The sequence below is a fragment of the Wickerhamomyces anomalus genome, assembly GCF_001661255.1.
Source record: "Wickerhamomyces anomalus NRRL Y-366-8 unplaced genomic scaffold WICANscaffold_1, whole genome shotgun sequence".
Classification (NCBI taxonomy): domain Eukaryota; kingdom Fungi; phylum Ascomycota; class Saccharomycetes; order Phaffomycetales; family Wickerhamomycetaceae; genus Hansenula; species Hansenula anomala.
In genome coordinates, this window is record NW_017567110.1 from 689,697 (window position 1) to 717,636 (window position 27,940).

Consider the following 27,940-nt stretch of genomic DNA (forward strand, 5'->3'; position numbering starts at 1 on the left):
GACATAAATGAATATCTAAATCATTAAACATACTAAAAAAAAGGTGTTAGAAATTTTTTCTCAATTGTCAAAACATGTTGGGAGACATAATGACATTATTTCCAAAGACTTAATCTTGCGAAAAGAAATCTTTTGATCTTCAAATTTCAAATCATAAACGAAGAATTCCTAAAAATTTATTTTGTCCTGCATATACTTCCTCAGAGAGATTCCCAATAAATTTTATAATCATCTAGAAAATTTGAAAAGATCTCAATTGAATCTTTGTTGTCATTGTAGTTTGTTCACATACCTCATTCGCATTCATAATAAAAGACATGCACCCATAAAGATACAAGTCATTCTTGACTATAGGTTCTTAATAGGTTGTTCTGTACTATAATCAAGGATCTTTGAAAGTTTGAAAGTTTTGAACTTGAAAAGGTTTTTATAAAAAAAAGTATCGAAGAAAAAAAAATGGCTGGTGTGTCGCTTACCAGATGGTTTTAAGAAGGGTAAAATTTGGATTTTGTTAGGGCTTGACTTTGATATTGATAGATTCTGATGTTAATAATTTGGTTATATAAAGATATTCAAATTGTAAAATCATTTGCTGGAATCTTTGTTCTTGCTTTAATCGAAATTTCTACATTTTCATCTCTTTTTTTTATTATTTTCTCGTTAAATGTACATTTCGAATAAAACTAAATTTCCCATCCTGATATATAAATTAAATGTAAAAAGCAGCTTATTCAGAAGCAGTAGCACGGGTGTAGATTAATTGTGATGAATGTCTTGAGACAGCTTTGATTAAACCTTCACGTTCTAATTGTTGGACAGCAACACGAGCAACGGAACCACCAATTTTTAAACGATCAACCAAAACGGAGACTGAGATGTATCTGAAAGTTGGAACTTCCTTGACGATTCTGTCGTATTTGTCTTGATCTAAGATGACAACGTGTTGAGCTTTGTCTTTAACTCTACCTTTGGACCACTTCTTCTTAGATTTCTTACCACCGGCCATGGCGGCAGCAGCTTTAGCAGCTTTAGATTGTTGAATTTTTGGTGGCATCTAGGATTAATGTTAGTATTCTGAATCATCTTAAATCACATTTAGATGGTTTGTGACGCCCAAGTGAAAAAAATATATATCCTTTTATCTATTCTTGTAATCATTTGAGAGCTAATAATCAAAATATATGTACAGTGTGGTTCTTTTGCTTATACTTGTTCTTTTCTTGTTCCTTGTGTTCTTATTTCATCAATAGTCTTATTATATCAATACTTCATCACTTTTTTACACTTCGATACTAATGTTTGATATTTGGGCATCCATTTTCCTTTAATTTGTAAAACACTTGACATCCATATCTATCCGGTCGTCTTTTCTCTAGTCATATATCATTCTCTTCACTGTGGGTTCCTCCATTCCATTTGTATTGTCACTTACTTTTGTAGTGCTTAACCTGTGCTGATTCTAAAGGTATACTGGGATGTAGTAAACTTGTTTTCATGAAAATGAATTTTATCGATTGAGAGTCCTGGCTCTATGGTGTGGGCTGTACCAGAAGCGCGATCTCGCCCATACAAAAATTACATTTTGGCTGGGGCTGCCATTGCGTCATGTGTAAATAGAAGATTCCATCCCAACACCTGAGGCATCCAGGGATTTCATATTCGCGAAAATTGAAGTCAGTCACGCTGCCCTGAAATGATTCACGTGCCTTGAAAGCCTACTCAAGCCCTAGCCTTCTGCCAGCTTATTCTGGTTTCATAATGCTACAACTTTGAAGCAACGACAACAACACGCATCAATATCTCCAATCTCTAGGGAAACCATTTCATTTATAATCTCCAATAAACCCATTATTTCCTATTTCCTATTCAACTTTATTCCATCTTCACTCTGGCAACCAAAAACGATTAATACCATAAAATTTTGGCTGGCGTTGTTACGTAATCAGCCACTATTTTTTTTGTTTTTCGAATTGAAAGTATAAACAAACATCATCATCAACTAAGCACTGCTGTTTACCTTCCAAGTTATCCCAGATACCCTTATCCCAATCCATTTTTTTGGTCTCTTGTGATACTAGGAATCAACTTCAATATCTATCATTTATCTGCTTCAACTGCTAGCTCCATATTAACTCTCAGAGTACACCCAATTCCAGTCACATAAACCAAAAGCAACACAACATAATGTCAGGTAAAAGAAGAGCTGATAATCAAGTTACAAGAGAGAACCTTCATGAATTTGAAAACGAAGAGAATGATGAAGCTCCATCAGGCCCAAGTAGAGCTACCGCTGATGTTTTGGCAAAAAGAAAAATCTTGAAACCAAGATCTAGACTGCATAGAGCTGCTGGTGCCAATGGTAATTCAGCTGCTCCAGCTCCTTCTTCTGGTTTCTCATTCGGTTCTAATACTACCAATTCTGATGAAAATAAGCCAGCTAATCCATTTGGTGGTATTGGTGGATTTGGTACATCTACATCTTCTGCCAAACCAGCATTCTCATTCGATCAATCCAAGCCAGCAGAGGATTCTGATAAACCAAAGACTAATCCATTCCAGTTTTTGGGTAAGCCACAAGAATCTACAACAACGACAAAAGAAGATTCAGAAAAACCAAAATCCAATGTGTTTTCATTCTTAAACAATAATAATAGCTCTAGCAATACATCATTGACTAAAACTTCAAGTACAGATTTAGTCTCTTCAAAACAAACAGAGAAACCTAATAAGATAAAGGCATTGAATGATAATTTTTATGATAAAATTACTGAACAAAGACAGCTCGATCCTGTTTCAAATTTCACTCCAATTTTAAGAAAATATATTGACTATTATGACAAGATTGAAAATGATTTGGATTACTTACCAGATGCTGATAATGATACCCAAGAGAAACGAAAAGAACAAAAAGCTTTACCTGCTCCAACTTTCTCATTTGGTAAGACTGATAAACCAGCCATTACTAATAGTACTACCCCAAGTTTTTCATTTGGTGTCAAACCAGCTGAAAAGAAAGAAGAAGTTAGAGAAGAGAAAGAGCCAACACCAATGGATGAATCAAAAGATAATACTCAAAATAATGATACCCAAGATGTCGAGGAAATCGACTCTGATGACTCTGATGATTCCATCAAAGTTGAAGGTCCTAAATTTACATTGGCTAAACCACCAACCACCACAGACTCTGTTTTCAAGCTAGATGCAACATCATCATCAGGTCCAAGTAGTTCCACTGGTCCTTCATTCACATTCAAAGCAGATACCTCAAAGAAATTCAATAGTCCATTCAAATTACCAACATCTGAAAAGAAAGAAGAACCAAAAGAATCACCAGCAGTTGCAGAAGTTAAATCACAAAGTAGTAATAACTTTAGTTGGAGTCCTGATAAACCAATTAAATTCAATGGAAATGATGATAAAGAGAAAGAAGAGAGCGCACCAAAACCAGCATTTTCATTCGGTGAAACTACAAAGCCAGCATTTTCTTTTGGTCAATCCACTGAAAAGAAAGATGAAACTTCATCAAAACCAGCGTTTTCTTTTGGTACTTCAACATCACAAGATAAGCCAGCCTTAAGTTTTGGCGCTAATAATGGATCGGATAACAAAGAAGCAGCTAAACCAGCATTTTCATTTGGTACACCTACTACTGATTCAACTAAAGAGGCTTCAAAACCTACAATTTCATTTGGCTCATCTGCAACTAATTCAAAACCAGCTTTTTCATTTGGTACACCAGCAACTACTACAGAATCTTCTGATAAATCAGCTGCTGCACCATCGTTTAATTTTGGTGGTGCTTCATCAAATTCTGGCTTCGGTTTTGGTACAAATTCAGCTGCACCTTCATCAACCTTCAACTTCTCATTCAAATCCTCATCAGAAACCAAAACAGATTCTTCGAATGGTAATGATGATGAAAAAGTTCCAGAAGAAGAAGTTGAAGGAAATTTCAAACCAGTTGTTCAATTAACTGAGAAAGTTGAAGATCAAACAGGGGAAGAAAACGAAGAAACATTATATACCAAAAGATCCAAATTGATGTTATTCAATCCAAGTAATAAAGAACAACCATATGAATCAAAAGGTTTGGGTGAATTGAAAGTTTTACAGAATAAAGATAATAAAAAATCAAGAATATTGGTGAGATCAGATGGTGCAAACAGGGTATTGTTAAATGCTGCAATTCCAAAAGATTTCAAATATGATACTATAGGTAAAGGTGATAGTGTAAGAATACCAGTTGTTTCAAGTGAGGGTAAAATTGAAACATACATTGCAAGAGTTAAAACACCAGAAGATGGTTCAAATCTATTGAAAGCTCTACAAGATGCTCAAAAGCAATAAATTTCAAAATAGATATGGTATTCCCCGTGAATTTGAGGAATACCTGTAAAAATAATATGTATTTTAAATATAATTAATCATATGAATCATAAAAGTAGTATAAGAACTAATAAAAAAAAAATCTAATCAAGTACAGTACATTTCAACAAAATCGTTTCTAACCTTATAAACGGTTCATCATTAAACCTCTATTATTTCTTTTTAAGCACTTCTCTAACAGTGTTTATAAATTCCACTTCATCACCAACATCCAAATATTTATACCATTGAGATTTCCCCTTATTAATTTTGTTCAAAGCATTCCAGCCAATGACATCCAAGATCTCATCTTCATCACCAAATAATTTATAGCCAATTTTCTTAAACAAACCCAACACACATCTCCAAAGGATTGAATCACCTTCAAAGATATAAACATCCAAAATGCTCGAAACAATCTCCAATGGTAGATGGTTTGAAAAAATTGGTTTAATCAAAGGTTCTAAGTATGTCCAAGGTTCCATTTTCAATTTCAATTGGAAATGATGATATAATTCCGGCATTTTCTTTTGGAAAGTTCTAAGGAATGAACTAGCCTCTATATTAAATTGATCTTTTTCATTATTGTACAGTAATTTCATCACGGTTCTTTGTAAAAGACCTAATAGACATGCAAAAGTCGATTCAAAATCACCAATATTGTATAACAAGACCGCAGCTAGTGTGCTTAGTCCCCTTTGATAACTCTTGTGTTGAGAGTACATCACCAAAATCAATTGAAGTTTTTCATATAATGAGGTTTGGAAAATTGGCATATCTGGGAAGATTGACCTTATATCTTTATCAATAGTTTGAACTAGATCATCTTGAAGATCAATCAGTTTCAAACTCTTAGTTTTCAAATTTGATAAATATTCAGATGGTAAATGAATTCCAATTTGTTCTGTCCATATAAATTGACGTAATTTTGGAGGAATACCTCTCCACCATAATTCTCTTGTTTCAGCTAATTGGACTTGTTTTTTGAAATCTGGAATCACAGAATTTTGCCAACTTGACAAATCTTGAGCTTTTTGTTTTCTTCTTTTTTCCAATTCTTTCAAAGTTTCCTTTTCATTCTTCAATTCATTCCTTATAGCTTTTGTCTTTATATCTTGAAACTCTTTCAAATGTTTTGCAGTTTCTAATTTATCCTTTGGAGGTAGATCTGTTTGTCTTGTACCTGATATGAATTTCTCTTTAAGATGACTTGAAGGTAGTGAGCTATCTAAACTTTTTGGACGATCAAAATTTGCAATTAAATGACGTCTCATTGTAGATTCTTGAATAGCTAAAACAGATTTTGAACGAGACATTTCCAAGGCTATTGATTTAGCATCTGTGAATAGTGCAGTATCTAGGTCAGATTCTGAATCTAATGAGTATTGTGAGCTCATTATTGATGAAGTATGTGTTGTATCAGATGCTAGGGAATGTAGTCTTGGTTGGATCGGTTTTTGATGAGTGGTCAGTTGAACCAAAGATTGAGATAATGGGACATCATATATCAGTACTGTATCATCCAAATCATCATCAGAATCATTGTCAAACATTTGATATTGATCCTCTTTAGGAATTTCACGTCTCTTGTGCAATTTTTTTGAAGGGGAATAATTTGGCTTGATTGTAACCATGGAATTTGAATCATTTTGCTGTTCTTTTGGCATTGGAGGCAATGGCTTTAGCTGCACGCTGCTGTTATTGAACCTCTGCCCCAGGTTATCGTGGGAGTTGTTGTTCATGAGTGTTGAAGAGGATCTATTAATAGAATCATTCGAGCCTATGTAGAGCACGCTTCTGTTCTTCTTGTAAAGATAGCTAAGACTGGAATGCTGGTTTGCTCTGTTGTGTAATGAGAGTTCTCCCACGTCGTCGATATCCACGTCGTCAAAGCACTCGTCTCTTTGAGAGCTGGTTGTTGTGGTTTTTGCGTTGTTATATGGCTTCATATTTCAAATATTCTCGTCTCTATCACCATTAACCCAATTTGAACAAAAGTAAATATTCCCGAGATCGTCTTGGAATGAGCTTGGAAACGTGTTGATGTTTTGGAAATGAAAGACTGTGGAGGTAGCAGCAGTAATAATGATTGGATAGTGAGTGGATGGTTTCGAAGTGAGTGTGAATGAAGAACAGGATCTTGATTTGATTTCGTAAAATTGTTGATGTTGATGTTCAAGTTTCACTTTTTTATGCCTTCCACACAATTTTTTTGGGCTCCATGTCTCGAATTTCTCGAAACCGCAAACCGCGTCTTTTGAGCTTCGCGAAAACATTTTAAAAAAAAAGACGCGTAGGCTCTAGAGTCGCTAAATTTCATCTCCAAAGGGGCTGTTTTCTGTATAAATAAAAGTGTATATTTCGTATTTACAGAGTCTCTTAGACAGATCATCTTACGTTAGACAGCTTTCTCCCATCACAATAAGATTTATCTTGGAATCTTGATGCAAATCACCATTAAATTTGTGCTTGATGTTGTGGTCTTTTTGGTTGGACAATTGTAGTATATATACAAGACGTGATATGATTATTATTTCCGGTAAATTGAATTGTTAAAATCTCAATCATTTGTCATCTTTGTTCTTTGTTATGCGTTTGAATGCATCACTTAGGAAGTTTTCAATTTTTTTCAAGTTGGATGGATGGTCACTTGAACATTTGTCTGATGTTGAATCAGCATTTGAGCTTGCTTTCCAATCAATATTGGTACGTTTAGCGTTATTATCACCAATAGAATCAGCTAATGCTTCCAGCAGAGCTGTTTGTGCAGCGCCATCTGGTTTTGGAATCTTGACTGTGAATTCAATTTTCAAGTCACCACGGTTATTGATATTGTTACGGATTGGAACACCTTTACCAGAAATGGATAATGTACTACCAGTTTCTGTACCTGAAGGAACTCTTAATCTAACTGAAGGGCCATCAACGGTTGGAATCTCCACTTGCCCACCTAATGCAGCTGTTGTATATGGAATGTTTGTTTTACAAATGATATCTGATCCACTAACTTTGAATCTTGGATCTGGTTTAACTCTCATTCTAATGATTAAATCACCTTTTTGAATACGGATTCCAGGTCCAGTGGTTACTTTTGGAGCATCACCCTCACCACTAACTCTTAATCTCATACCATCACTTAAACCTGGTGGTAAATCAACTTCAGTAGATTTATTAGCTTGGGAAACACCATCACCACGACATGAACCACATGCATCGCTTGGATTGATAGAAACACCCGAACCTTCACAACTCATACAAGTAGATGCCATTTGGAACCCACCTTGCATATAATGAACAGTTGAACCGGTACCACCACAAGCTGAACATGTTGATTTCTTTTTACCTTCTTTCAAACCAGAACCTTTACAAGTTCCACAGCTATCCAAAACACTATAATTAACTTTTGTATTTTGAACACCAAATATGGCTTCTTTGAAAGTCAAATATTTGACAACTTCAATATCATCACCTCTGTATTCGGTGACATATGATGACCCACCACGACCACCACCACGGCCTCTTCCAGCTCCTCCAAATGCTGAACCAAACAAGTCTTCAAAATTTATGTTACCAAAACCTCCAAATCCTTGAGCATTACCAAATGGACTACCACCTCCAAATGGATTACCTCCTCCACCTCCATAAGCACTATTACCATTTTGATCAAATGCTGCAGAGCCGAATTGATCATATTGTTGTTTCTTTTCGGCATCTGACAAGATTTCATAAGCACCTTGAATATCATGGAATCTCTTTTCTGCACCATCTTCTTTATTTATATCTGGATGATACTTTTTCGCTAATTTGTAATAAGCCTTCTTAATGTCAGAAGCACTTGCAGATTTATCAACACCTAATGCCTTATATGGATCTTGTACAGCCAATGCTCTTGAAGTTGCATGGAAACTTTTCTTATTTCTGAAAAATGAAGAGGATTTTAAACTTTGAGCATATATTGAGTTAGGAATTGGACGTCTAGCTGCTGTGGAGAAAGATCTGGTAGCTAGTTTACCAACATTTTGATTAATTGTATGTAATGAACATATAACTGATTTTGCCATTATGAGTCTTTTTCTTTTCTCTATTGGGAATATTGAGTATTAATTCAACGTAGTAATCACAAAAAACACTCGATTCTCTTAACGATTAATTCAGTTTCTCTCTTTTGTGATTTTCCTCAATTCTCAAGGCAAAAACTCTTTACTTCACAGCTCTTTTCTTCTCTTTATATTCAAATGGAAGTCCTTCAGTTTTGAATCATCGTTAAAATTTCGATCAAATTCGAGAAGCCTAGAAGGGTAAATTGGTATGTGCAGGATGCTGAAAAGCCGATACTTTTTACTTTGTTGAAATTTGTATGGGGAAACTTATTCTAAATTTTTGAAAAACCAAGGATAGATAGATTTAACTTTTGTTACTACTGTGAGTTATTTTTTACGTCTCAATAATTCTTTAGAATTTCGAATGTTACTATTCAATTTAACTAAACTTCGGAGGTAACTATAACCTAAGATTATGTAATTTATTACGTAATTTTATTTGCACTTTATACAAAACTTCACTTATTTAGTCAAAAATATATATAAAATTACTTTCAAAATTACTTATTATGCTTAAATTTATTGTAGATTTAGATTTGAATGGTTTTTTCTGTGTTTTGAAACTTTTTTTTTTCAGGTGTATTGTGCTTACTCGAAAATGAGATTAAAATTAATTAAATACATCACTAAATCTTTAAAATTCAAAAACAAAGAATGTTAAAATCGCTCAAAAATACAGATAATTAAAAGCTTTGTGCTCTCCATTTAATTCTTCAGTTATCTGTGATCTTTACCAGCTTTGGTTTTGGTTTAATTAAGCAAACACATCCCGACCAATCTTCGATATTTCAGGCGGCCTGGCTCTATAGAAATACTATAATTTGATCGATCAAAGCTACCAATTTGTTCAATATTGAACTAAAATGATAAAGTGGAATTGAAAGCAATCAAATATGAAAGATTGATAGTATCAAATAACAACAATTTAGTTAGACTTGAAGTTACAGAACAGAAGACGTTAATCATGCGCATAGCTTCGCGAATAATTGAACCAAATACCGGCATTAGCCACAGTTCGTTGGTACAATGACAAAGATATTTGACTTATATACTGAAAGTATACATAACACATAGCTCCTAAAAATTTCCTAGCTTATATTTGGCTGAGCTCTCCAAAAATGGCTATTGTATCATGTCATGTAAGCTTAAACGGTTTGACTTATCGGATAAAGTTTAAGATAACGAAAAACAAAAAACAAAAAAGAATTTTGTAAGGTGTTTTCTTTTTAGCCTTCATCAAAAACCAGGAACACAATAGAATATAGATATAATGCTACAGGTAATACGGAGGGCACCATTGCCAAGGCCCTTATCCAACTCATTTCGACCACGTCTTCATGGACTTCGTCACTACTCAAAGCCTGTGTCTTATTCCCTTTTCAAAGAAAATTCATTGAAAAATTTAATCCAAGATCTATCAAGTTCAATACAAGAAACCAGAACTGAAAACAATGTCAAGATACGAGAAGTCATGAATCTACTAAGATATTATCAATCAAAAGAGGAACAATGGACAAAATATGCTTTAAGGGATAAAGATAACAATTATACCCGAAATCTTGTGACTAATATCAAGACACATTCAAATTTATTGGTACTTGTATGGGAACCTGGTAAACAATCAAATATACATGGCCATCCAAACACTCATTGCTTCATGAAGATACTAAAAGGTCAATTACAAGAAAAGTTATTCGATCCGACATCATCAGAAAGTGATAGAGTACTCAAAAGAACTACGACATTACCAACAAATTCAGTCGCTTACATCACAGATGAATTAGGATTACATCAAATGAAGAACCCCACAGCTGATATTGCAGTCTCATTGCATCTTTATGTGCCCAAATATGAAGCTGGATCTGGTGTTAATTTAGAGGCAGTTAAGAACGAAAGTGAGAATTTAGGCTTCTACAGTATAGATGGAGAAATTGTTCAAAAATAGATCAAATTTATTCAAAATTGTTCATAATAGTACAAAAAAATATCATATGAGAGTTCATTAAAAAGATGTGTCTGTATTATTCCACACCTTTCAAAGCAAGTAAACCGAAAACCAGCTAAAAATACACCAAATAAAAATCAAAAAAACATGCACGACTCAACTAACCCAAAATTCACCACTCTCACCACTATCAACTCTCTTACGAACTGCTCTTGTCAATTGAATTCCGATTTCATATTTGTCTTTTTGTTTCTTATCCAAATATTCTTCAAGTTTTTCAATGGCATATTTTAATTTTCTTAATTCACTTAAATCTGATGTAACACTAGCTGTTTCGACAAGACTTTTCAAATATTCAATTTCTCTATTCAGCTTAAAGATTTTTTGGCTCAGTTCTTGATCTTTTCTTTGCAACTCTTCAAAACGTTTATTAGCTGCTGGATCTGCTGGACCTTTTATACCAACAAACCTTGGAGTTGGTGATTTTTCACGAATCTTGGTAACTTTTAATGGTTGGCTGAATAATGCTTGTGAAACTGAATTTGGAATATTTGCTTTTTTTGCTGGCGCCGTTTTAACTTCGTTCACTATTGAAGTATCCAAGCTCTTAGGTGGTGAATCTATTGTTATACTGGTATCTTCATGAGGTTGTTGAGTGGAGAGTATTGTTGAATTTGGTGTTGAAACTGCTGAATGTTCCACTTTGACCTTAAGTGGAGTTGATGATTGCTTGTTGAATCTGATTTCCTCAACCTCTTTTAGTATGTTGTCAATGTGTTCATCTGATGTATTGTTTTCATGTTCTTCGTTTATAGAGGGACTCCTTTCAGTATCGACAACTTCAGACTTGGAGACTGGGACTTCAGTATCTTGAGCTAGTTCACTGGTCTCCTTAATTTCATGTGATTCAGCCACTTGTACTTCTTCGGCTGTCATTTTCTTTTATATTTGATCTCTTTGTCTCCAGTTGATGTATTCAAGTTCAAGTTCAAGTTCAAATTGTTCCACGGTCAAGTTTTTTTTTGAAAACAAAACAAAACAAAACGCGAAAAAAAATAAACAGAGTCGGAATTAAACTACATCATGTGACCACGCTTCCCTCGTATTTTCAATAAGTCGTCTTATCGGTTTAAACATTACACATATTTTTATTTTTGACAGCAAGATGCTTTTAGAACTAAGGATTATACTGTATACTGGAGTATCTAATCGAGGATTTTGGTTATAAAAGTATCTAGAATGCAACTACTCAGAAGAAACCGTCGAAATTCGAGCAACTCAAGACAGAATACAAATAGCAGAACTGCAACAAGTAATGCTGAACAACAAAGCTCAACACCAAGATCAACCCTAAACAGTCCAATACCTCCGGAGATGCTGAGGTCTTTAAGTGAAGAAACCTTGATAACTAGTGGTCACTCCATACCCACCACACCTACACATCCATTTTCATCAATACCCAACCATATACGAAGAACTATTTCCAACGACTCAAATCTCACATATATTTCAAGAGCTGAAACTTTTGTTGATTTGGTATTAGGTCATTCATTTGCTGAATTTAATGCAATAAGGACTATGCCTGTTGTTTCAGCACTTTTTCAAAAAGGTCTATACGTGTTCCCATCTGAAGAGTCGCTCAACTTGTACAAAGAAAAGAATAGAAATGTTGACCTTTCATTAAGACAAAAAGGGCTAGGGACACCCATTTTACAAGTTACAACACCCATGTTAAGTGCTTTCAAGAAAAACTGTCCAACTGTCGTGATATATAGGTTCAAAACTCCACCTATCAACTGTTTAAACGTTAGTCCAGAGGCCACCATAGAGAATCCTAAAATTGAGTTCTGCAGGGTTTATTTTAAATATTTGAAAGATAAAATTGCCAAATACACTTTCCAATTCATGCCTAATGGGGATCCAAATGATGCAGAAAATGAAACTTTAACAATGTATGTTAGTTCTGTTACTCCATATGCTGATGTTTGTTACAAAAACACGAGACTGAGATGGGTTGGTACAACAAGCATGTCTTCAACATTCGGTTCAGGTTTTTTCAAACTGCTGAAATTATCAGATGAAAGCCCGTCTTTAACAGACCACCTAGATGAAAATTTTCCAGACCCTACAAATCCATTATTAGCTTCAAGAGATGCATTAGCCAATACTTCACCTTTACCACCTTTGGCAAGGTTCAGTGATAAACAATCATCTTCAATACCCAAGAAAAGACTCTTGAGACATGGTGATATCAAACTTATCGAAGTTTTCAATTCAGGCAATAAAGATAGTATACTTGATATACCTTATTGTTCTTTAGTTATATCAAGCTTGGCGTTGGTTTTACGTGATCAAGAAATCAAAAAATATCACGGAAATGCAAGATATTATGACACTTCACTAGCTACAACAAACGTATTCTACTAGCCATGTTACAAAATATATTAATTAAAGTTTGAAATTATACAAATATATTCTTGAGCCACTGATCGAATGATTAACCAATTAAGGGATCATCAAATTGTAGCACAACATCTTTTTAGAAAGAACTGATCAAAAACGGGTGAGAAAGTGGAAAAAAGCACACAAAGTAAACTGAAGAAAATAAAAAAAATATAATATAGTCCGGTCTGCAAGTCATAAATCATCATAAGTATTGGTACATATCACCATTTCTAATTCAAAGAAACAGTGGTGATAATAGTACTTGTGATGGTTGTTGTAGCACTTGAATCATCTGAACCATCATCATATAGATCTTCATAATAAACTTCACATACACCATCACTAACAACAGTGGTATAGGCTTCTTCACTCACTATAGAGCTGGATGAAGCTGGAGCAGAAGTAATTGTTGAGGATGAAGTGCTTGAAGTTGAAGAAGATTTTGGTGCTTCTGTGGTTGAAGCAGTTGAAGCAGTTGATGTTGGTGATGCACTTGAACTTGGAGCAACACTTGATGATGTTGGTTGAGTAACTGATGAGCTCACTGGAATAGTTGAAGCTGAGATGGTTGAGACTCCAGTAGATGCAAGCTCTGAGGTATAAGCTGATTCATAGGTGATAGTGCTTGGTGGCCTAATAGTACTGACATAAGCAGAGACCAAGTAAGTTGTACCATCAATAACAGTTTGTTGTAAGGTGGTTGAAACATCATTTTGTGCATTATCAGCTGAAGAAGGAGCATCAGAGGTTGATGTTGAAGAAGTTGAAGTGGATGAAGGAGTAGAAGCATCAGCAGTTGGAGTTTGACCACCATTTTGACCTTCAGTTTCAGTAATCCAAACAGTTTTCTTTTTACCTTTGATTGTGGTGGTAGTGGTTGAAGTATATTCAATTGTGAAAGTTGTGGTTGGATTTTGAACAACAGTGGTACCAGTAACTATGTTTTCAGAGACCGAAGTAGCTGTAGTGGTACCGGTACTAGTTGGTTCTGCAACACCAACAGTACTTGAATCATTTGAGTTATCACCATATTGGACACTTGAAGTAGCTTGAGCATTTGAGCCATCAACATTAACAACATCATAACTGAAAGTATTTGAATCATCAGCAACAGGAACAGGAACAGGAACAGGAACAGCACCTGATAATGATAAAAGAGCTAAAACAGCTAATGACTTGACAAAAAGCATTGTAATATTAATAATTTTTATTTTTTTCTTTGTGGATTGAGAGCAAACTGGGTTTCTTCAAAAAGTAAGGAAAGTAATGAACGTATAATAGTTAGAAGATAGTATTGAAAGCACTAAAGGAAAGACAATAGTTGGAAATAAAAGTGCGATCTAAATTAAAATAATGAATGAATGACTGAAGTTAGATTGAACTTTTTGGAAAACAGAAGTCTCAAAGCTATGGGTATCAAAAGCTATGTTTGTTTTGTGAGGTTTCTTATTGAATTGATTATTGAATGAATAATTGAAGGAAAAAGAACTTCACAAGAGAAATTCTGGCAAAAAGCCAGGAATTTAACTAGTTTATATCCATTTCCTGATGTTGGTACTCGAATGGCTTGCTGAATCCTTTAAAGAAACTTTGGAACACCGATCTGATTAAGCTCCACTAACAAGATCCCATAAGCTGCATACATAACCACCCAACTCTCTAAGCATCATGTTTACTCTCGTGCCACTTGGTGGTTGGTTTTCACTGGTTTAAGCTGGTTTCAAGAGAGGCCGATGCATTGTTCGGCCATAAAAAGTTCATGTGGTTGGTGATGACGCCGAAAAAGGAAATGATTACATAATCACCATAGTAAAGATATGTCAAAAGTTACATCAATTTTAGACAACTTCTAACCCAATGAAGATTTGAAATGAGTATAATTGGTTGCCAGTTGAGGCTAAATGGTGATGTCAATAAAGAATAGGCCCTTCATGTAGGATCTAAACCATAGGGACGCACAATAGAGTATGAATTCCAGATTTTAGTTAGCTGTAGTGCTGGCTATCCAGAGAACTGGAAACACGATGCAACGAGCAAGAGTAGAACTAGTTGAAAGAATACGTCTACAATTTCCCTTTTCAGATCATATTAAGCACCATTTTATTTAACATGAAACCATTCCAATCAATTTATATGCAGTTAATAAGAATTCATAATGCAACCCATTTTACCCAGAAGAAAAAAAACATGAAAGCCACCCGCAAAAAACACATCCAACAAATCTCGTTATTGATGCATGGTCTAGTGAAGTATTATAAGGGAGAAGAAGTTCCAACATTAGCTTATCTTTTCTTTTGTTGGCGTTTCTTCCGTCGAGTACGATTCTCAAGGTTGTTTCTCATGGATGTCTCTTCTTTCAATCTCTTATCATATGCTTTAATCAAATTAACTGGTTGCTTCCCAAAAACATGATAGTATTCACAGATGATGCATTCATCGGGTTCATAAGGAAGAATGTCTGGCGTCTGGCGCGTCTTTTGTTGTGCTTTTTGTTGTGATTTCTTTGTTTTACTTTTCTTTTGAGCAATTCCATTGCCTTTATTTTGAGCTTCTTTGATATTAAGGTTGGATATTGGGGGAAGTTTAACATCATCAAGATCAGGTTCGTCAATTTCTTCATGTATTTTGGATGAAAACTGTTGAAACTGTGGTTTCCCCTTCTCAAGGGCTTCTTTGATTTCCTTTGGTAATAAATCAGCAACAGCAGATATAGAAAGCTTATGCAGTATTTTTGCATGTTGCTCCAGTTCACTATTGAAAAATCCTTGACTTAGTATGTATGATAACTGTCCTTGTATACTTTCAACATCGGATTGTGCCTTTTGAAGATTAGTAATTATCTGGTCTCTATCGGATGAGCTCATTCTCAAAGAAACACTGGTGTGCCCATCTCCCTCGGGATCTTTTTGATTCAGCAGCTTTAGAAGATCTTCAAGATGTGGTTTTAATTTAGCGTGTTCTTGGAAACTGGCACTCATTGCCTTTAGGTCTTCTTCATCAAGTTCTCCTTCTTGGGGAAACGGTGAGAATCCCTCATCATCAAGACCCTCTATATCTTCTGCCAATTGATCCCTCGTGAGTGACTTTAGTGACTCAAGGAAATAATTTATAGCCAGTGGGGGATTTTGGTTAGAATCAGTTTGATGGGACATAGTTATATCTTCAAATTTACCTGATTCATATGGAGTTTGATGAGGTTTTCGTTATTTAAGATCTGGTATTTGTGGAAGAAAAAGTAGGCCCTAAGCTAGAAAGCAATATAACAGCAGGATGAGATTGATTGCGAATCCAAATACCAGCAGCAATTTGATACTCAAGAATCTTCCAATTTGTTGGTGTTCTCTAGTGTTTTCTAGATGCCCTTTTCTACTCCATCAAGCGTCCAAAAAAAATTGAGACACTTAAATTTCGCGAATGGTAGGTGAAACACTATACAAAACCATAAAAGATAATCTACAAAGGTAATTTAATGGTAGAATAATGCTTATACTTAACATGACTAATTACGTTTCAACGTTCTTTGTTTCTCTGCATTTTGAACAACCTTTTCTTCCACAAACAAACCTTTTCTTTTACGGATGGTGTTCATGTACTTTCTGGCTATGTTTTCACGCTCTGCCCATTCTCCTAACTTTTCTAATTCTTCTTCAGTTGTTGGAACCCAGAAAGGATCTTCATCAATGGCTTCAAAACCAGAAAACACCAATTGTGGGGATGCAGCACCAGATGTTTTCTTACGAATATCCTCAGAGAAACCAAAAGCTTCAACAACTGGTAATCTTGCAACAATTTGGAAAAAAGGTGTACCTTCTTTCATTTCTTCACTTAAAATATGACCACGTCTTCTTTGAACAACTGCATACACTTTACCGAGAACTTCTGCTGACGCCTGGATGTCACATGTATACATTGCCAACATAATACGAGGAGACCAATCTAACACTGTTTGATGAATAGTATCTCTTGTTGTAGTTATCAATCTTCCCAATAAGTTTGGAATAACTGGTGTTTCGTCTGTTGCTTCCTTCTCTTCAATTTCCTCAACAATAACTGCAATACCTTGTATTGGTTCGTGACATAATGGTCCATTGGATGTTCCTAATTGGAAACCGTTAATGATACTATTTTCAAATCTAAACCTTTTTTGGTCAGCTTCTTCAGAAGTTTCAAAGAGTCTTCTGATTGATTTGGTGCTTGAATCAAATAGAATATTTGGACCTGAACGTTTTGGACCAAATGCACTGGCACGTTCAACAATGTTTTTCCAGATATCACCATGTTTTTCATCTTGATCCAATAGTTGTTGTAATTTTTGTTTGAAACTTTCAGCATCCAAGATTGTTGTTGTGACTGCTTCAATTTCTTCTTCATCATCTTCTTCATCATTACGACGCTTATTGATAGCATTAACAAACTTGTTGATTGATGACTGATGTTCAATTAAGAAGTCAATAACAGGTTGAGGTAATGGGATAGATCTCAATTTAACGGAAACAGTACCTAATTCAAAGGTTTGGACACCCCTACCTAATTCTTGATTCTTTGGAGGGTTCATTTCCGGGGTTTCAATGAAAGTTTCACGATATGGAATGACGGGCTCTGAAGCTTGAATTTCAATACCAGCAAATCTTTCTCTTAGATCCTTCAAGCAACGCTCAAGATGCAATTCACCAGCAGTAGCTAAAATATGTTCACCTGTATCTTCCAAAAAGGTTTGAACACAAGGATCAGCTTGATTCAACAGCTGTAAACCTCTTTCTAATTTGTCCATTTGTGTTGGGTTGACAGGTTCCAATGCAACCCTAACAATTGGTGGTGATAGTAATGATATACCAGCCAAGTTCACACCAACAACATCTGGCTCGATCAATGTACCATTTTTCAAAATCTTACCAGCAAGACCACCAATACCAGCGATATTACCAGATGGAACTTCATCCAAGGGAACTAATTCCTTACCCATTAATAAATAAAGCTCAGTGATTGTGGCCTTTTGAATATGCTCATTTGGATTTGTTGGATCATATTTTGGCTCTAAAATTGTCAATTCTTGACCAACTTTTAAGGTACCACTGTAAACTCTTGCAAAACCGATCAACTCTTCACGAGTCAATTCAATTTCCTCTTCCTCTTCTTCTTCCTCTTCGTACTCGAACATTCCATATGGATCAGCAGCAGCAGTTGTAGCAGTAGCGACATTTCCATTTCCAGTGATAGAGAATTCATCCAAATTTGCAGCCAATTCTTCGATTTCATCGGCTTTTTTATCATCTCCATAGAGTTTTGCATGTTCTGCAGCTTGTGCCGCTAATTCTCTTGCTTTTCTTCCTCTTTCCATAATTTCATCTTGTGTCATTGTAGATTGATTACGAGGAAGTTCGTCTTCTGGAATTGAAAGTATCTTTGAAACATAGGCACTCACCGGCCCAGTATTATCACAGCTCAACATTGCTTTTTTCAACACGGGATCTATTAGTTCATGATTTGGAGCAGATTCCAAAATGGTTGGGATTCTTTCCTCTTGTGAAAATAATGGTGATGGTAGTTTTTCAGTGACTGTTAACAAAACAGCTGAAGATACAGGCAGCCATTGTCCCATGACTTGGTTTAAAAGATTTTTGTTATCCTTTGATCTTAAATCCCTTGGTAGGATTTTGATGTTCAAGGTCTTGATGATTTTTTCCAAAACTTCAACATTCTTTTCTATTAGTATATTCTCATAAATTTTCCATATGTTGTCTAATATTAATGAAACAAACAATGGTTTCAAAGTACGACCTTTCAATCCTTTATGTGAAATGATTTTCTTTGTTTTAGGGTCAAGATAGAAATCACCCCATAAGACTTTTTGCAAGTTTTCTCTTTTAGTACCTAATCTTGCCTCATAGAATCTAGCAAATTGACCAATGTTAAAACCCCAACCATCAACTGCACTCGCAAAGATAACATTGTTTTGAGCTGGATCAAAATAAATATCTTTATCGTCTTTTTCAACATATTCCTCCTGTAGATCAGCCCCATCTTTTTCTTGTTTTTCTCTCCACAAATAATCTGCTTGCATTCTTTCACCAGAGTAGAATGAACCAATAACAACATTGACTTGCTCAATAACTTTAGATAAATGGGTATATGCTTCACCTGGTGACAACCTTAGTTCTGAAATCAACCTATCAATTTTATTTAAAACCAATATTGGTTTCAATTTATCAATCCAACATTGTCTTAATACGGTGATTGTTTGAGAGCAGACACCTTCAACAACATCAACCAAAACAACAGCACCATCACATAATCTTGATGCAGTGGAGACTTCTGATGAGAAGTCAATATGGCCCGGTGAATCAATCAAGTTGATTAAATGTTCTTTTGCTAACACTTCACCATCTTCTTGTTTATGTAAAACTCTGAAGTATAACGAAATAGCAGATGACTCCATTGTGATTCCTCGAAGTTGTTCATCTGGTCTTGAATCTAAGTATCGCACTTTACCAGCCAATCTTTGAGAAATGATACCATTACTTGCTAATAAAGAATCACTCAATGATGTTTTACCATGATCGACATGGGCCAAGATACAAATGTTCCTTATGCTTGATGGGTCTTTTTGTAGACGTTTCAATTCAGCAGAAGTGACCTTCATTCTGTAAATGCTTTTTGAAATTGGAAATGGTTCAATTGTGTTCAGGATCTCATCATGATGATGTTTTCTTTAATTTGCCTTCAGAAAAACCCACAAAATTTTATTTCAAAATTGTACCGGACACTACTTTGTTTTTAAAATCCGAAAATTTGTATGTGATTTTACAATCAAGAAACTTCCCAAAAGGTAAAAAGAACATTCTTACGAGTTTTAATATAAAGGAAAGATGTATTTATATAAGTTATAATCTAAAGTATGATTGAGAAAGATCCATGAAAAAAAAAGATCTTTTACGAATGTGAAGCAAGAAAAGAAGTTTAGAGGAGCCAGCCTTTGATCATCATTTGATTTTGAAAGCCTTTTTACAAGCTTGATAATCTTCAAAAGCAAAATTTGAAACATAACAATATGTGTTATCACATTCATCTGATTCAGTACAGACTGGGGTATATGGTGATAATCTTCTCATGAAATTGATATAAGTTTGTCTTGTATCGTTATCTTGATGAATCTTTTCAGAAACTCTGTGCCAATATGTAGCATTCAATGGTGAAGTTTCTGGCCAATCAATACCATAAGCGTCTCTTGAGCTATATTCAAAGTCCCAAACAGGTTCTTCTGAGTTGTTGGTGAAAGTTTCATTCAAGCGGGAATAATAATTGTATGCATTCATGATTGAATGAGTTTTTTTGTCAACACTATAATATCTCCATGATGGATTGTTTTCAGTTAATGGTGTAATAGCTTGTGAGATCCAGGTGTTTTGAATAGCGTCACCTTCATCCTTGTTGGAGATATCATCTGATTTGTAAAGGACGTTAAATTGATCAGCATGGGTATGACCATAAAAGATACCAGCAATAGTATATGGAGAAAATCTGGTGACAATTTGCTTATAGACTTCAGATGGGACTGGTAAAGCTTCAGCATTAGTTGGAATATGTGCAATAATCCACACTCTTTGATCATTTTTTTCACTTTCAATCAATTCATCAATCAAGAATTGAAATTGACCATATGAGTCAACATCAGTGGCATTCCAATATGAGTATAAATTAGATTGATACCAAGTATTAGAGTTCAATGAAATGACTTTCAAATTATCTTTAGTAGTAACTGCAAAACCAGCATAATGTTCTCTAGCGTATCTAGCTTGTGTAGAATTGATCCAATTGTAATCTTCCCACAAGTCAGCCATCAATTCAGCATTCCAATCAAATAAATTACCAAAACCCGATTTCTTTTGTGCCATTTGTGCATATGGGAAAGTATCATGGTTACCTAAAACAGCATACATTGGTAAATCTTTCAAAATAGCCTTAACGTCTCTGAAGACTAATTCTTCGGATTTGATAGTTTTGTTCAAGTCGATAACTTCAGTTTCAGCATGATCAACCAAGTCACCGGTAAAAATTGAGAAAGTGAAATCTAAACCTAGTTCTTCTTGATATTCAGCAATTGATTTCAAAGAATTGTTAACTAAAACTTCTGGGGAATCACATTTATAATGACCAAATGTGTATGCTGGGGTCCAAATTGATTCATTAGCAAAGACGTCAATTTCAGCACCTTTAACCAAATTCAATTCTTCATCATACCATGCTTCATAGTAAGACAAGTTAGCAATTTCTTCACTAGTGAAATTAGCAGTGGAATTGAAACCTTCTGGTAATTTGTTTTTGTTAAAATTGTTGTCAGTACAACACATGTATTGAGAACAGTTAGCTTCAGAACCGATCTTATACTCTGTTTGAATATGGAAATCAGAAACATGTAAAACGTTATATGTTTCATCACCTGGTGTTGGAGCAACTTCATGTTTTGGTTCTTTTGCAGGCCAATAAGAAGACATATCAATTTCTGGAGTTTCAGGCATCTTACAGGCTTTACCATGTTGGAAATGACAAAACAATTGACCATCATAACCTGCTGGATCCATTAATTGTAATAAATGAGCAAAATTTGTACCTGAAGTATCATTAACTGTGGTCATTCTACCAAACGTTGTATGACATTTAACAGCAGCACTGAATTTGGTATCCAAACACCATTGTGTAAATACTGGTGCAACTAGTTCAGGTTTAGTAAGGGCTAATGTTTTACCTAGTTCTAATCTTTTAAGACATCTTTCACATTTAGTTGAATTTGTACCATTATAAAGAGTGATTTGATTCAATTGATGGGTGAATTCTTTGATTAAAACTTGATCACTTGGTTTATAGTTGGTATAAGCATATTGTTGCTCCAAACTAGCTTCCAATTGACTTTGAGTCTCTTGACTGATAACAGGAACCGCTGAAGCAATTGAAGCCAAAGCAGCTAATGAACCGAGGATTGACAACTTCATCTTTGGTGCAGGATTAGCCTAATATCCATTTTCAATGAAGTCTGGAGGAATATTGTTGAGTTTAAGTACTTTTCACCACCTAAACCAGGACTATCACAAAAGCATCTCGGAGTGTATAACAACGTATGAATTGGGTAATGATAATGATAGCTCGATGAAAATCTTTTCATCTTTGCAACATACTATACGACTCAATGGCAACGTGGGTTGAGTTAAATTGGTGACGAGTTCATGGAGTTGTATGGGTTTGTTTTCCAAAGGTGAACGGTCAGGGACCCTCGTGTACAACGATTGACACAAATTAGATTCTGGAGATCTGCCTTATGCATCGGCTCCAATTTGGAAAGGGTCTTGATTTCTGGAGGGCACATGGACCCTTGATTTTCCTTTCCAAAGATAAAACCAGTCATAAATCACAAGTCAGAAAGTTGTGTGTGTAGTTGAGTGTACCATAGAAGAAGGGCTTTTGAGCGTTGTACAATGGTTGACTGGCGCCTTGATCCTTGATCCCTTGGTTAATTAGTTTATACTCCGAGATTAATCAGCCGAAACTCATGGCGTAAAGTGAGGTCCAGTAAAAGGCCAAGCCAATTTAGACTGAATACAACATGTAACCTATAACCGTCTATGTCCTTTGGTTTGAAGGCATGCTGAAAAGTGGGATTGCTTCAAGATGAATGTCAGACTTTCAATCCCGAGGATTTTGAGCTTGAATCGAGAAAAATTTCATCATGCATATCTGGGAAAGAAATAATCAGAGTGGAACAGAAACAAGAACAAGAATCAAAATCAGATATGCAGAAATGTCCTTTATGCTCAACAGAACTAAAGAAATGTTTGATTAATACTGATGTTGCGGTCACAATGTGTCCCGAGTTAAGTGTATGTGATCTTTTGACAGATGGTTTGAATTTCATACTGACATCGAACTCCAGTGTTCTTATCCTTTCAACGAAAACATCGAGACAAATATCTCTAATGTCAGTGAATCCTCTTTGAATCAAGCTGCAAAAGCTAAAGTGACCAGACTACAAGGGAAAGAAGCAGCAGACAAGATATTTGGACAATCATCTACATGAAAATAACTAATGACTACACTTTTAATGAACGATATTATGAATATAATTTTATGAAACAAAAACCAAATGACTAAAACTATCTATCTGCATATAAAACATCACCGTCTTTACTTATACTAATGCTGAATTCCAAATCATCATCTGTAGTCATATCCCAAAATTTGTACAGCATCATATTTGAAAACAAGTTACACAAACTTGCAAAGAATAAACCATCAAGGTAATGTTTAACACCTTCACAGATTTGTCTTGAGAATGCATATAGAAACAATTGACCAGCAATGAATGAGATGACAGTTAATGCAATTACTCCAATGACCCAATAATTCTTGATCAAGAAAAGAGCCAATATTATTTGTGAAATGATAAAAGTTAACAAGAAGATGGCATTCAATATATAACAAACAACAAATAAACCTGTAGTGTTTGAACGATCCAGAGTTCCGTTCTTGATCCAATCTTGAAACGTCAGTAATGCAATAAAGAAACTTAAAACACCAAAAGCTAAAGAAGTTAATCTTATAAACCACATTGATTTATTTGTACCATCTTCCCATAATCTAAATCCTAAAAAGCCACAAATCATTAAACACCAACAAGAAGCCGAACTCAATGCAAGTTGAACAGCAACTAAATATGGATAAGATTTTGAACCTGGAGGACTAACACCACAATCAACAACCAATGAACATATATCTAATGCTAGTAATAGATTATAATAAAAAAGCATTTCTAGTCTTCCTATAGCTGTATATTTTGATCTGATATGGTAAATGATGATAAGAAACACTATTAAGGCACCAATATTAACAAAGGCATTACCTATTTGGAATATCACTGTATTTGCCAATTCAATCGAACGAGCATAACATACTGGAATGATACCGTTATTCAGATATTCATGAGTGGTAGGTTTAGTGAATGAAACAACTTGACATAGGGGTAAAGAAGTCCCATTACAGATGGAGTTGAAGTCACCAAAAGCCATGATGGATGCTTAGATCTGGAGGAAGGCTCAAAAGGCTTTGAAAATGAGATTCAAGGTGTGACACGCCAGTGTTTTTGCAACAAGTACGCGTTCTTATTGAATAGAGTGTGAAATCCTGATGCTGGAATGAAGGGTATCACTTGAATGGGATATGGTTGTGGTGATGGTTGGTCTGGTTGTTCTAATTATGGCTCGCTTGTACACTTTTTTTTTGCCTCGTTTCACAAGTTTACAAACAAGTTGAAATGTAAACAAAAAAATTAAAAAAAAAGATGCCACGCGTTTGGGCTTGATCATGTGATGTGTAGTAGGGCTCAGAATTGCTTCAAATCGAACAACGTCACACTCAAAAAAAAATTGATGTTTTCGCGACGACGCTCGTTTTTCATTTGGTTGCGCGTACCGGTTTATTCAGTAGAGTATTGGAGTGCTATTACCAGAAATGCTTTTCGCTGGGAGAATGATTACATAACACCACACTGTTTTTCTTGCTGGTGTTGGGATTTCTTCCCATTGGCAGAGAGCCTCAGCGACTCTCGTTTTTCAAAAGTGTTGAAATTTAATAACCTTCAGAAAGAAGCGTATCAAAAGAAGAACTCCATCATAACAGGAACAAACATCAGTTACAATGGGTATGTAAAGAGAGCAAGGGAGGCCCATATATGGTTAGAACAAGAAGCAGTATATCTGTTTATTGAGATCACGTTTGAATGAATACGGTCGTACAGTCAAGTCAAAAGTACTTAATGAGCAAAAAGATCAAGAATATCAATAAGGAGAAAGAGTAGAGTCAAGCCAAAGGGCATTAGAGGAATAGAAGCAAAGATATACAATGATGAGAGTAATTAGTACGACTGGGGTATGAGAACAGAGCAAGATGTGATCGAAGATATACCAAGTATGCAAAAGTGTGAACTAGTGAAACATTATAATAAAGTCAAGACATAATATCACAGAGAATAAGAGATCAAAGAGGAACAAGTGAAAGATATCCATAAAGCTCTAACAAATACTGGGCCACCTTTATTGAAAGAATCTTCAGAATTTGTAATACTAACATGTCAATTTAGTCAACGTCCCAAAAACCAGAAGAACCTACTGTAAAGGTAAAGAGTGTAGAAAACACACCCAACACAAAGTTACCCAATACAAAGCTGGTAAAGCTTCTTTATTTGCTCAAGGTAAACGTCGTTATGACCGTAAACAATCCGGTTATGGTGGTCAAACCAAACCAGTCTTCCACAAAAAGGCTAAAACTACCAAAAAAGTTGTTTTACGTTTAGAATGTGTTGTCTGTAAAACCAAAGCTCAATTATCATTAAAACGTTGTAAACATTTTGAATTAGGTGGTGATAAAAAACAAAAAGGTCAAGCTTTACAATTTTAAGGTGTTTGACAAATTATATGAAATATTTTGCACTGCTTATAAGGGGGTTTTGTATATCTTAATGTAATGTTTTTACAGATAAAGAAGAGATGGTATTTTGAGTAGATTGTATTGATATTTTGGAACATTTTATAGTAACCTATAACACTGTTAGGCTGCTCTGCCTACGCTCCCTTCCAACTCCTCCGCCTAACTTCGCGTTCTGGAAGGGGTGCTTCCCTGTGTGGCCCCCTTCCAAGATCCAGCGAATTTTAAAGTCGTGAAAGGACTTTTTTCTCGTTTTCCCTGTTTCAAAAAAAGACGTTTACAGATCAGATTCTAAAGCGAAGTGTGTTTTGACTTGATCCATCAACAAGAACTCATTCTTCAAGGCGCTAAACTTGGTTGTGAACAGGTGTGATCCATACATTATCAAGCTGAGAACAAGAATATAAGCAAAACAGCTCGCTAAACACGCGTATACACTCAAGATCAAGAGATAGTTTCAAGAATGTATTCGTTTGATCAATACAATCAACAACAACAACAACAACAGTCCCAATCTCAATCTCAACAAAGAAATGCTGGTCAAGGATTCGTTCAGCCCCCTGCTCAGTTCAGCTCAAACTATATGAGACAGCAAAACTCCCACCAATCGTTACAACAGCAGCTTTATGAGCAACAGCAGCAGCAACAACAAGAATTCTATCAACAACAACAGTATTATCAACAACAACAACAACAACATGCTCAACAGCAACAAGCCCAGCAACAACAACAGTTTTTAAAAATGCAAAACACTATGCCACCGCCTTCAACTCCAATGAACATACCTTCAACACCTCCAAATGTTTACCAATCCCAATATGGAACTTCACCAGGTCAGCTGAGTAACTATTCATCCTCATCCTTCCAACAACAAGGCCAAGCACCTCAAAGTCCTCAATTTTATCAACCTCAAGTTCCTGCTTCTCCAACGAGAAGTATAAGAAGTAATAATAACTTAACACCGGTTCTATCAAACACAAGTTCATTGGCATCGCGTTCCACACATAACAATTTTGAAAATGCAGTTAAGATTCAACCAAACCCACCACAACCTTCTTCACAGTCAAGCAACAATAATAATAACAGTAACTATGTGTATTTTGAAAGAAGACCAGAAACTTTTAAGAAACATACTCAAGATAAAGCAGCAGCAGTTAAATTAAGATTAGAAAATTTTTATCAAATGTCAGTAACACATGCAGTGGAAAGAAACCAAAGACGTGTTGATTTGGAACATAAATTACAAAATGATGACGGGTCAGAAGAACGTAAGAATCGTCAATTACAATCATTAGGACGTAAAGAATCACAATTTTTAAGATTACGTCGTACAAGATTATCTTTGGATGATTTTGAAACTGTTAAAGTTATTGGTAAAGGTGCATTTGGTGAAGTTAGACTAGTTCAAAAGAAAGATACAGGTAAGATTTATGCAATGAAAACTTTATTAAAATCAGAAATGTATAAGAAAGATCAATTAGCTCATGTTAAAGCTGAAAGAGATGTTTTAGCAGGAAGTGATTCTCCATGGGTTGTTTCATTATATTATTCCTTCCAAGATGCTCAATATTTATACCTTATTATGGAATTTTTACCAGGTGGTGATCTAATGACAATGTTGATTAGATGGCAAATATTCACAGAAGATATAACAAGATTTTATATGGCTGAATGTGTTTTAGCTATAGAAGCTATTCATAAATTAGGTTTCATTCATAGAGATATCAAACCAGATAATATTTTGATTGATATTCGTGGTCATATTAAATTATCAGATTTTGGTTTATCAACAGGGTTCCACAAGACTCATGATTCAAATTACTATAAGAAATTATTAGATCAAGATAAAAATTTACAACAACCTCAACCTTTAAATCAACCAGGAGCAAGAAATACAATGATGGTTGATGCTATTCATTTAACAATGTCAAATCGTCAACAAATCCAAACATGGAGAAAATCAAGAAGATTAATGGCATATTCCACAGTGGGGACACCCGATTATATTGCACCAGAAATTTTCATCCATCAAGGTTATGGACAAGAATGTGATTGGTGGTCATTAGGTACAATTATGTTTGAATGTCTTGTTGGTTGGCCACCATTTTGTTCAGAAACTCCTCAAGAAACATATAGAAAGATTTTGAATTTCCAAGAAACTTTACAATTCCCTGATGATATTCATCTAAGTCCTGAAGCTGAAAATTTGATTAGAAGATTGTTGACACATTCTGAACATAGATTAGGTAGACATGGAGGTGCACAAGAGATTAAAAGTCATCCATTCTTTAGAGGCGTTGATTGGGATACTATTAGAAATGTTGATGCTCCATTTATTCCAAAATTGAAGAGTATTACAGATACAAGATTCTTCCCAACTGATGAATTAGAAAACGTTCCTGAAAACCCTGCATTAATTAAAGCTGAAAGACAAAGAGAACAAGGTAAAGTTGGTAATAGTGGTGGCGATAGCAAAGAAGATTTACCATTTATTGGTTATACTTATTCAAGATTTGATTATTTAACAAGAAAAAATGCATTATGAAGTGGATCACAGGCCTTTTTCTCATATAGACATTATTACAGTTTGATTTTTTTGATTTACTTTACTCTTCTT

At 35.0% G+C, this 27,940-nt stretch overlaps 14 protein-coding genes across 14 annotated transcripts; 5 read left to right on the plus strand and 9 right to left on the minus strand.

Moving 5' to 3' along the window:
* Positions 1-727: 727 nt before the first annotated feature.
* WICANDRAFT_26309 (40S ribosomal protein eS25) lies at positions 728-1,054 on the minus strand (the record flags this gene model as incomplete). Its single annotated transcript, XM_019181244.1, has 1 exon — positions 728-1,054. The coding sequence occupies one exon, from the start codon at positions 1,052-1,054 to the stop codon at positions 728-730; it is 327 nt and encodes a 108-aa protein (XP_019041077.1).
* A 1,130-nt stretch (positions 1,055-2,184) lies between these two features.
* Positions 2,185-4,347, plus strand: WICANDRAFT_82049 (nucleoporin NUP2; the record flags this gene model as incomplete). Its single annotated transcript, XM_019185322.1, has 1 exon — positions 2,185-4,347. The coding sequence occupies one exon, from the start codon at positions 2,185-2,187 to the stop codon at positions 4,345-4,347; it is 2,163 nt and encodes a 720-aa protein (XP_019041078.1).
* Positions 4,348-4,538: 191 nt separating this feature from the next.
* WICANDRAFT_59949 (uncharacterized protein) lies at positions 4,539-6,032 on the minus strand (the record flags this gene model as incomplete). The annotated part of the gene is made up of 1 exon (XM_019182906.1): positions 4,539-6,032. One exon carries the CDS (start codon positions 6,030-6,032, stop codon positions 4,539-4,541), a length of 1,494 nt encoding a protein of 497 aa, XP_019041079.1.
* An 897-nt stretch (positions 6,033-6,929) lies between these two features.
* On the minus strand, positions 6,930-8,426 carry MDJ1 (Mdj1p; the record flags this gene model as incomplete). The annotated part of the gene is made up of 1 exon (XM_019181355.1): positions 6,930-8,426. The coding sequence occupies one exon, from the start codon at positions 8,424-8,426 to the stop codon at positions 6,930-6,932; it is 1,497 nt and encodes a 498-aa protein (XP_019041080.1).
* Positions 8,427-9,852: 1,426 nt separating this feature from the next.
* Positions 9,853-10,341, plus strand: WICANDRAFT_19555 (uncharacterized protein; the record flags this gene model as incomplete). The annotated part of the gene is made up of 1 exon (XM_019180829.1): positions 9,853-10,341. A coding segment is annotated over one exon (489 nt), but the record flags the coding sequence as incomplete, so codon positions are not given.
* Positions 10,342-10,566: 225 nt separating this feature from the next.
* Positions 10,567-11,346, minus strand: BNI5 (Bni5p; the record flags this gene model as incomplete). The annotated part of the gene is made up of 1 exon (XM_019184316.1): positions 10,567-11,346. The coding sequence occupies one exon, from the start codon at positions 11,344-11,346 to the stop codon at positions 10,567-10,569; it is 780 nt and encodes a 259-aa protein (XP_019041082.1).
* Positions 11,347-11,649: 303 nt separating this feature from the next.
* On the plus strand, positions 11,650-12,837 carry WICANDRAFT_59953 (uncharacterized protein; the record flags this gene model as incomplete). Its single annotated transcript, XM_019182907.1, has 1 exon — positions 11,650-12,837. The coding sequence occupies one exon, from the start codon at positions 11,650-11,652 to the stop codon at positions 12,835-12,837; it is 1,188 nt and encodes a 395-aa protein (XP_019041083.1).
* A 248-nt stretch (positions 12,838-13,085) lies between these two features.
* On the minus strand, positions 13,086-14,045 carry WICANDRAFT_76067 (uncharacterized protein; the record flags this gene model as incomplete). Its single annotated transcript, XM_019184317.1, has 1 exon — positions 13,086-14,045. One exon carries the CDS (start codon positions 14,043-14,045, stop codon positions 13,086-13,088), a length of 960 nt encoding a protein of 319 aa, XP_019041084.1.
* Positions 14,046-15,137: 1,092 nt separating this feature from the next.
* Positions 15,138-16,007, minus strand: WICANDRAFT_76068 (uncharacterized protein; the record flags this gene model as incomplete). The annotated part of the gene is made up of 1 exon (XM_019184318.1): positions 15,138-16,007. The coding sequence occupies one exon, from the start codon at positions 16,005-16,007 to the stop codon at positions 15,138-15,140; it is 870 nt and encodes a 289-aa protein (XP_019041085.1).
* Positions 16,008-16,354: 347 nt separating this feature from the next.
* On the minus strand, positions 16,355-19,495 carry RIA1 (GTPase RIA1; the record flags this gene model as incomplete). The annotated part of the gene is made up of 2 exons (XM_019181388.1): positions 16,355-17,205; positions 17,245-19,495. 2 exons carry the CDS (start codon positions 19,493-19,495, stop codon positions 16,355-16,357), a joined length of 3,102 nt encoding a protein of 1,033 aa, XP_019041086.1.
* A 286-nt stretch (positions 19,496-19,781) lies between these two features.
* Positions 19,782-21,842, minus strand: WICANDRAFT_98529 (uncharacterized protein; the record flags this gene model as incomplete). Its single annotated transcript, XM_019186657.1, has 2 exons — positions 19,782-21,685; positions 21,707-21,842. 2 exons carry the CDS (start codon positions 21,840-21,842, stop codon positions 19,836-19,838), a joined length of 1,986 nt encoding a protein of 661 aa, XP_019041087.1. The 3' UTR covers positions 19,782-19,835.
* Positions 21,843-22,586: 744 nt separating this feature from the next.
* CHS7 (Chs7p) lies at positions 22,587-23,909 on the minus strand (the record flags this gene model as incomplete). Its single annotated transcript, XM_019182623.1, has 1 exon — positions 22,587-23,909. One exon carries the CDS (start codon positions 23,907-23,909, stop codon positions 22,998-23,000), a length of 912 nt encoding a protein of 303 aa, XP_019041088.1. The 3' UTR covers positions 22,587-22,997.
* Positions 23,910-24,537: 628 nt separating this feature from the next.
* On the plus strand, positions 24,538-25,296 carry RPL42A (60S ribosomal protein eL42; the record flags this gene model as incomplete). The annotated part of the gene is made up of 2 exons (XM_019185323.1): positions 24,538-24,541; positions 24,980-25,296. The coding sequence occupies 2 exons, from the start codon at positions 24,538-24,540 to the stop codon at positions 25,294-25,296; spliced, it is 321 nt and encodes a 106-aa protein (XP_019041089.1).
* Positions 25,297-25,906: 610 nt separating this feature from the next.
* Positions 25,907-27,868, plus strand: CBK1 (serine/threonine protein kinase CBK1; the record flags this gene model as incomplete). The annotated part of the gene is made up of 2 exons (XM_019181227.1): positions 25,907-26,055; positions 26,305-27,868. The coding sequence occupies 2 exons, from the start codon at positions 25,907-25,909 to the stop codon at positions 27,866-27,868; spliced, it is 1,713 nt and encodes a 570-aa protein (XP_019041090.1).
* Positions 27,869-27,940: the final 72 nt, after the last annotated feature.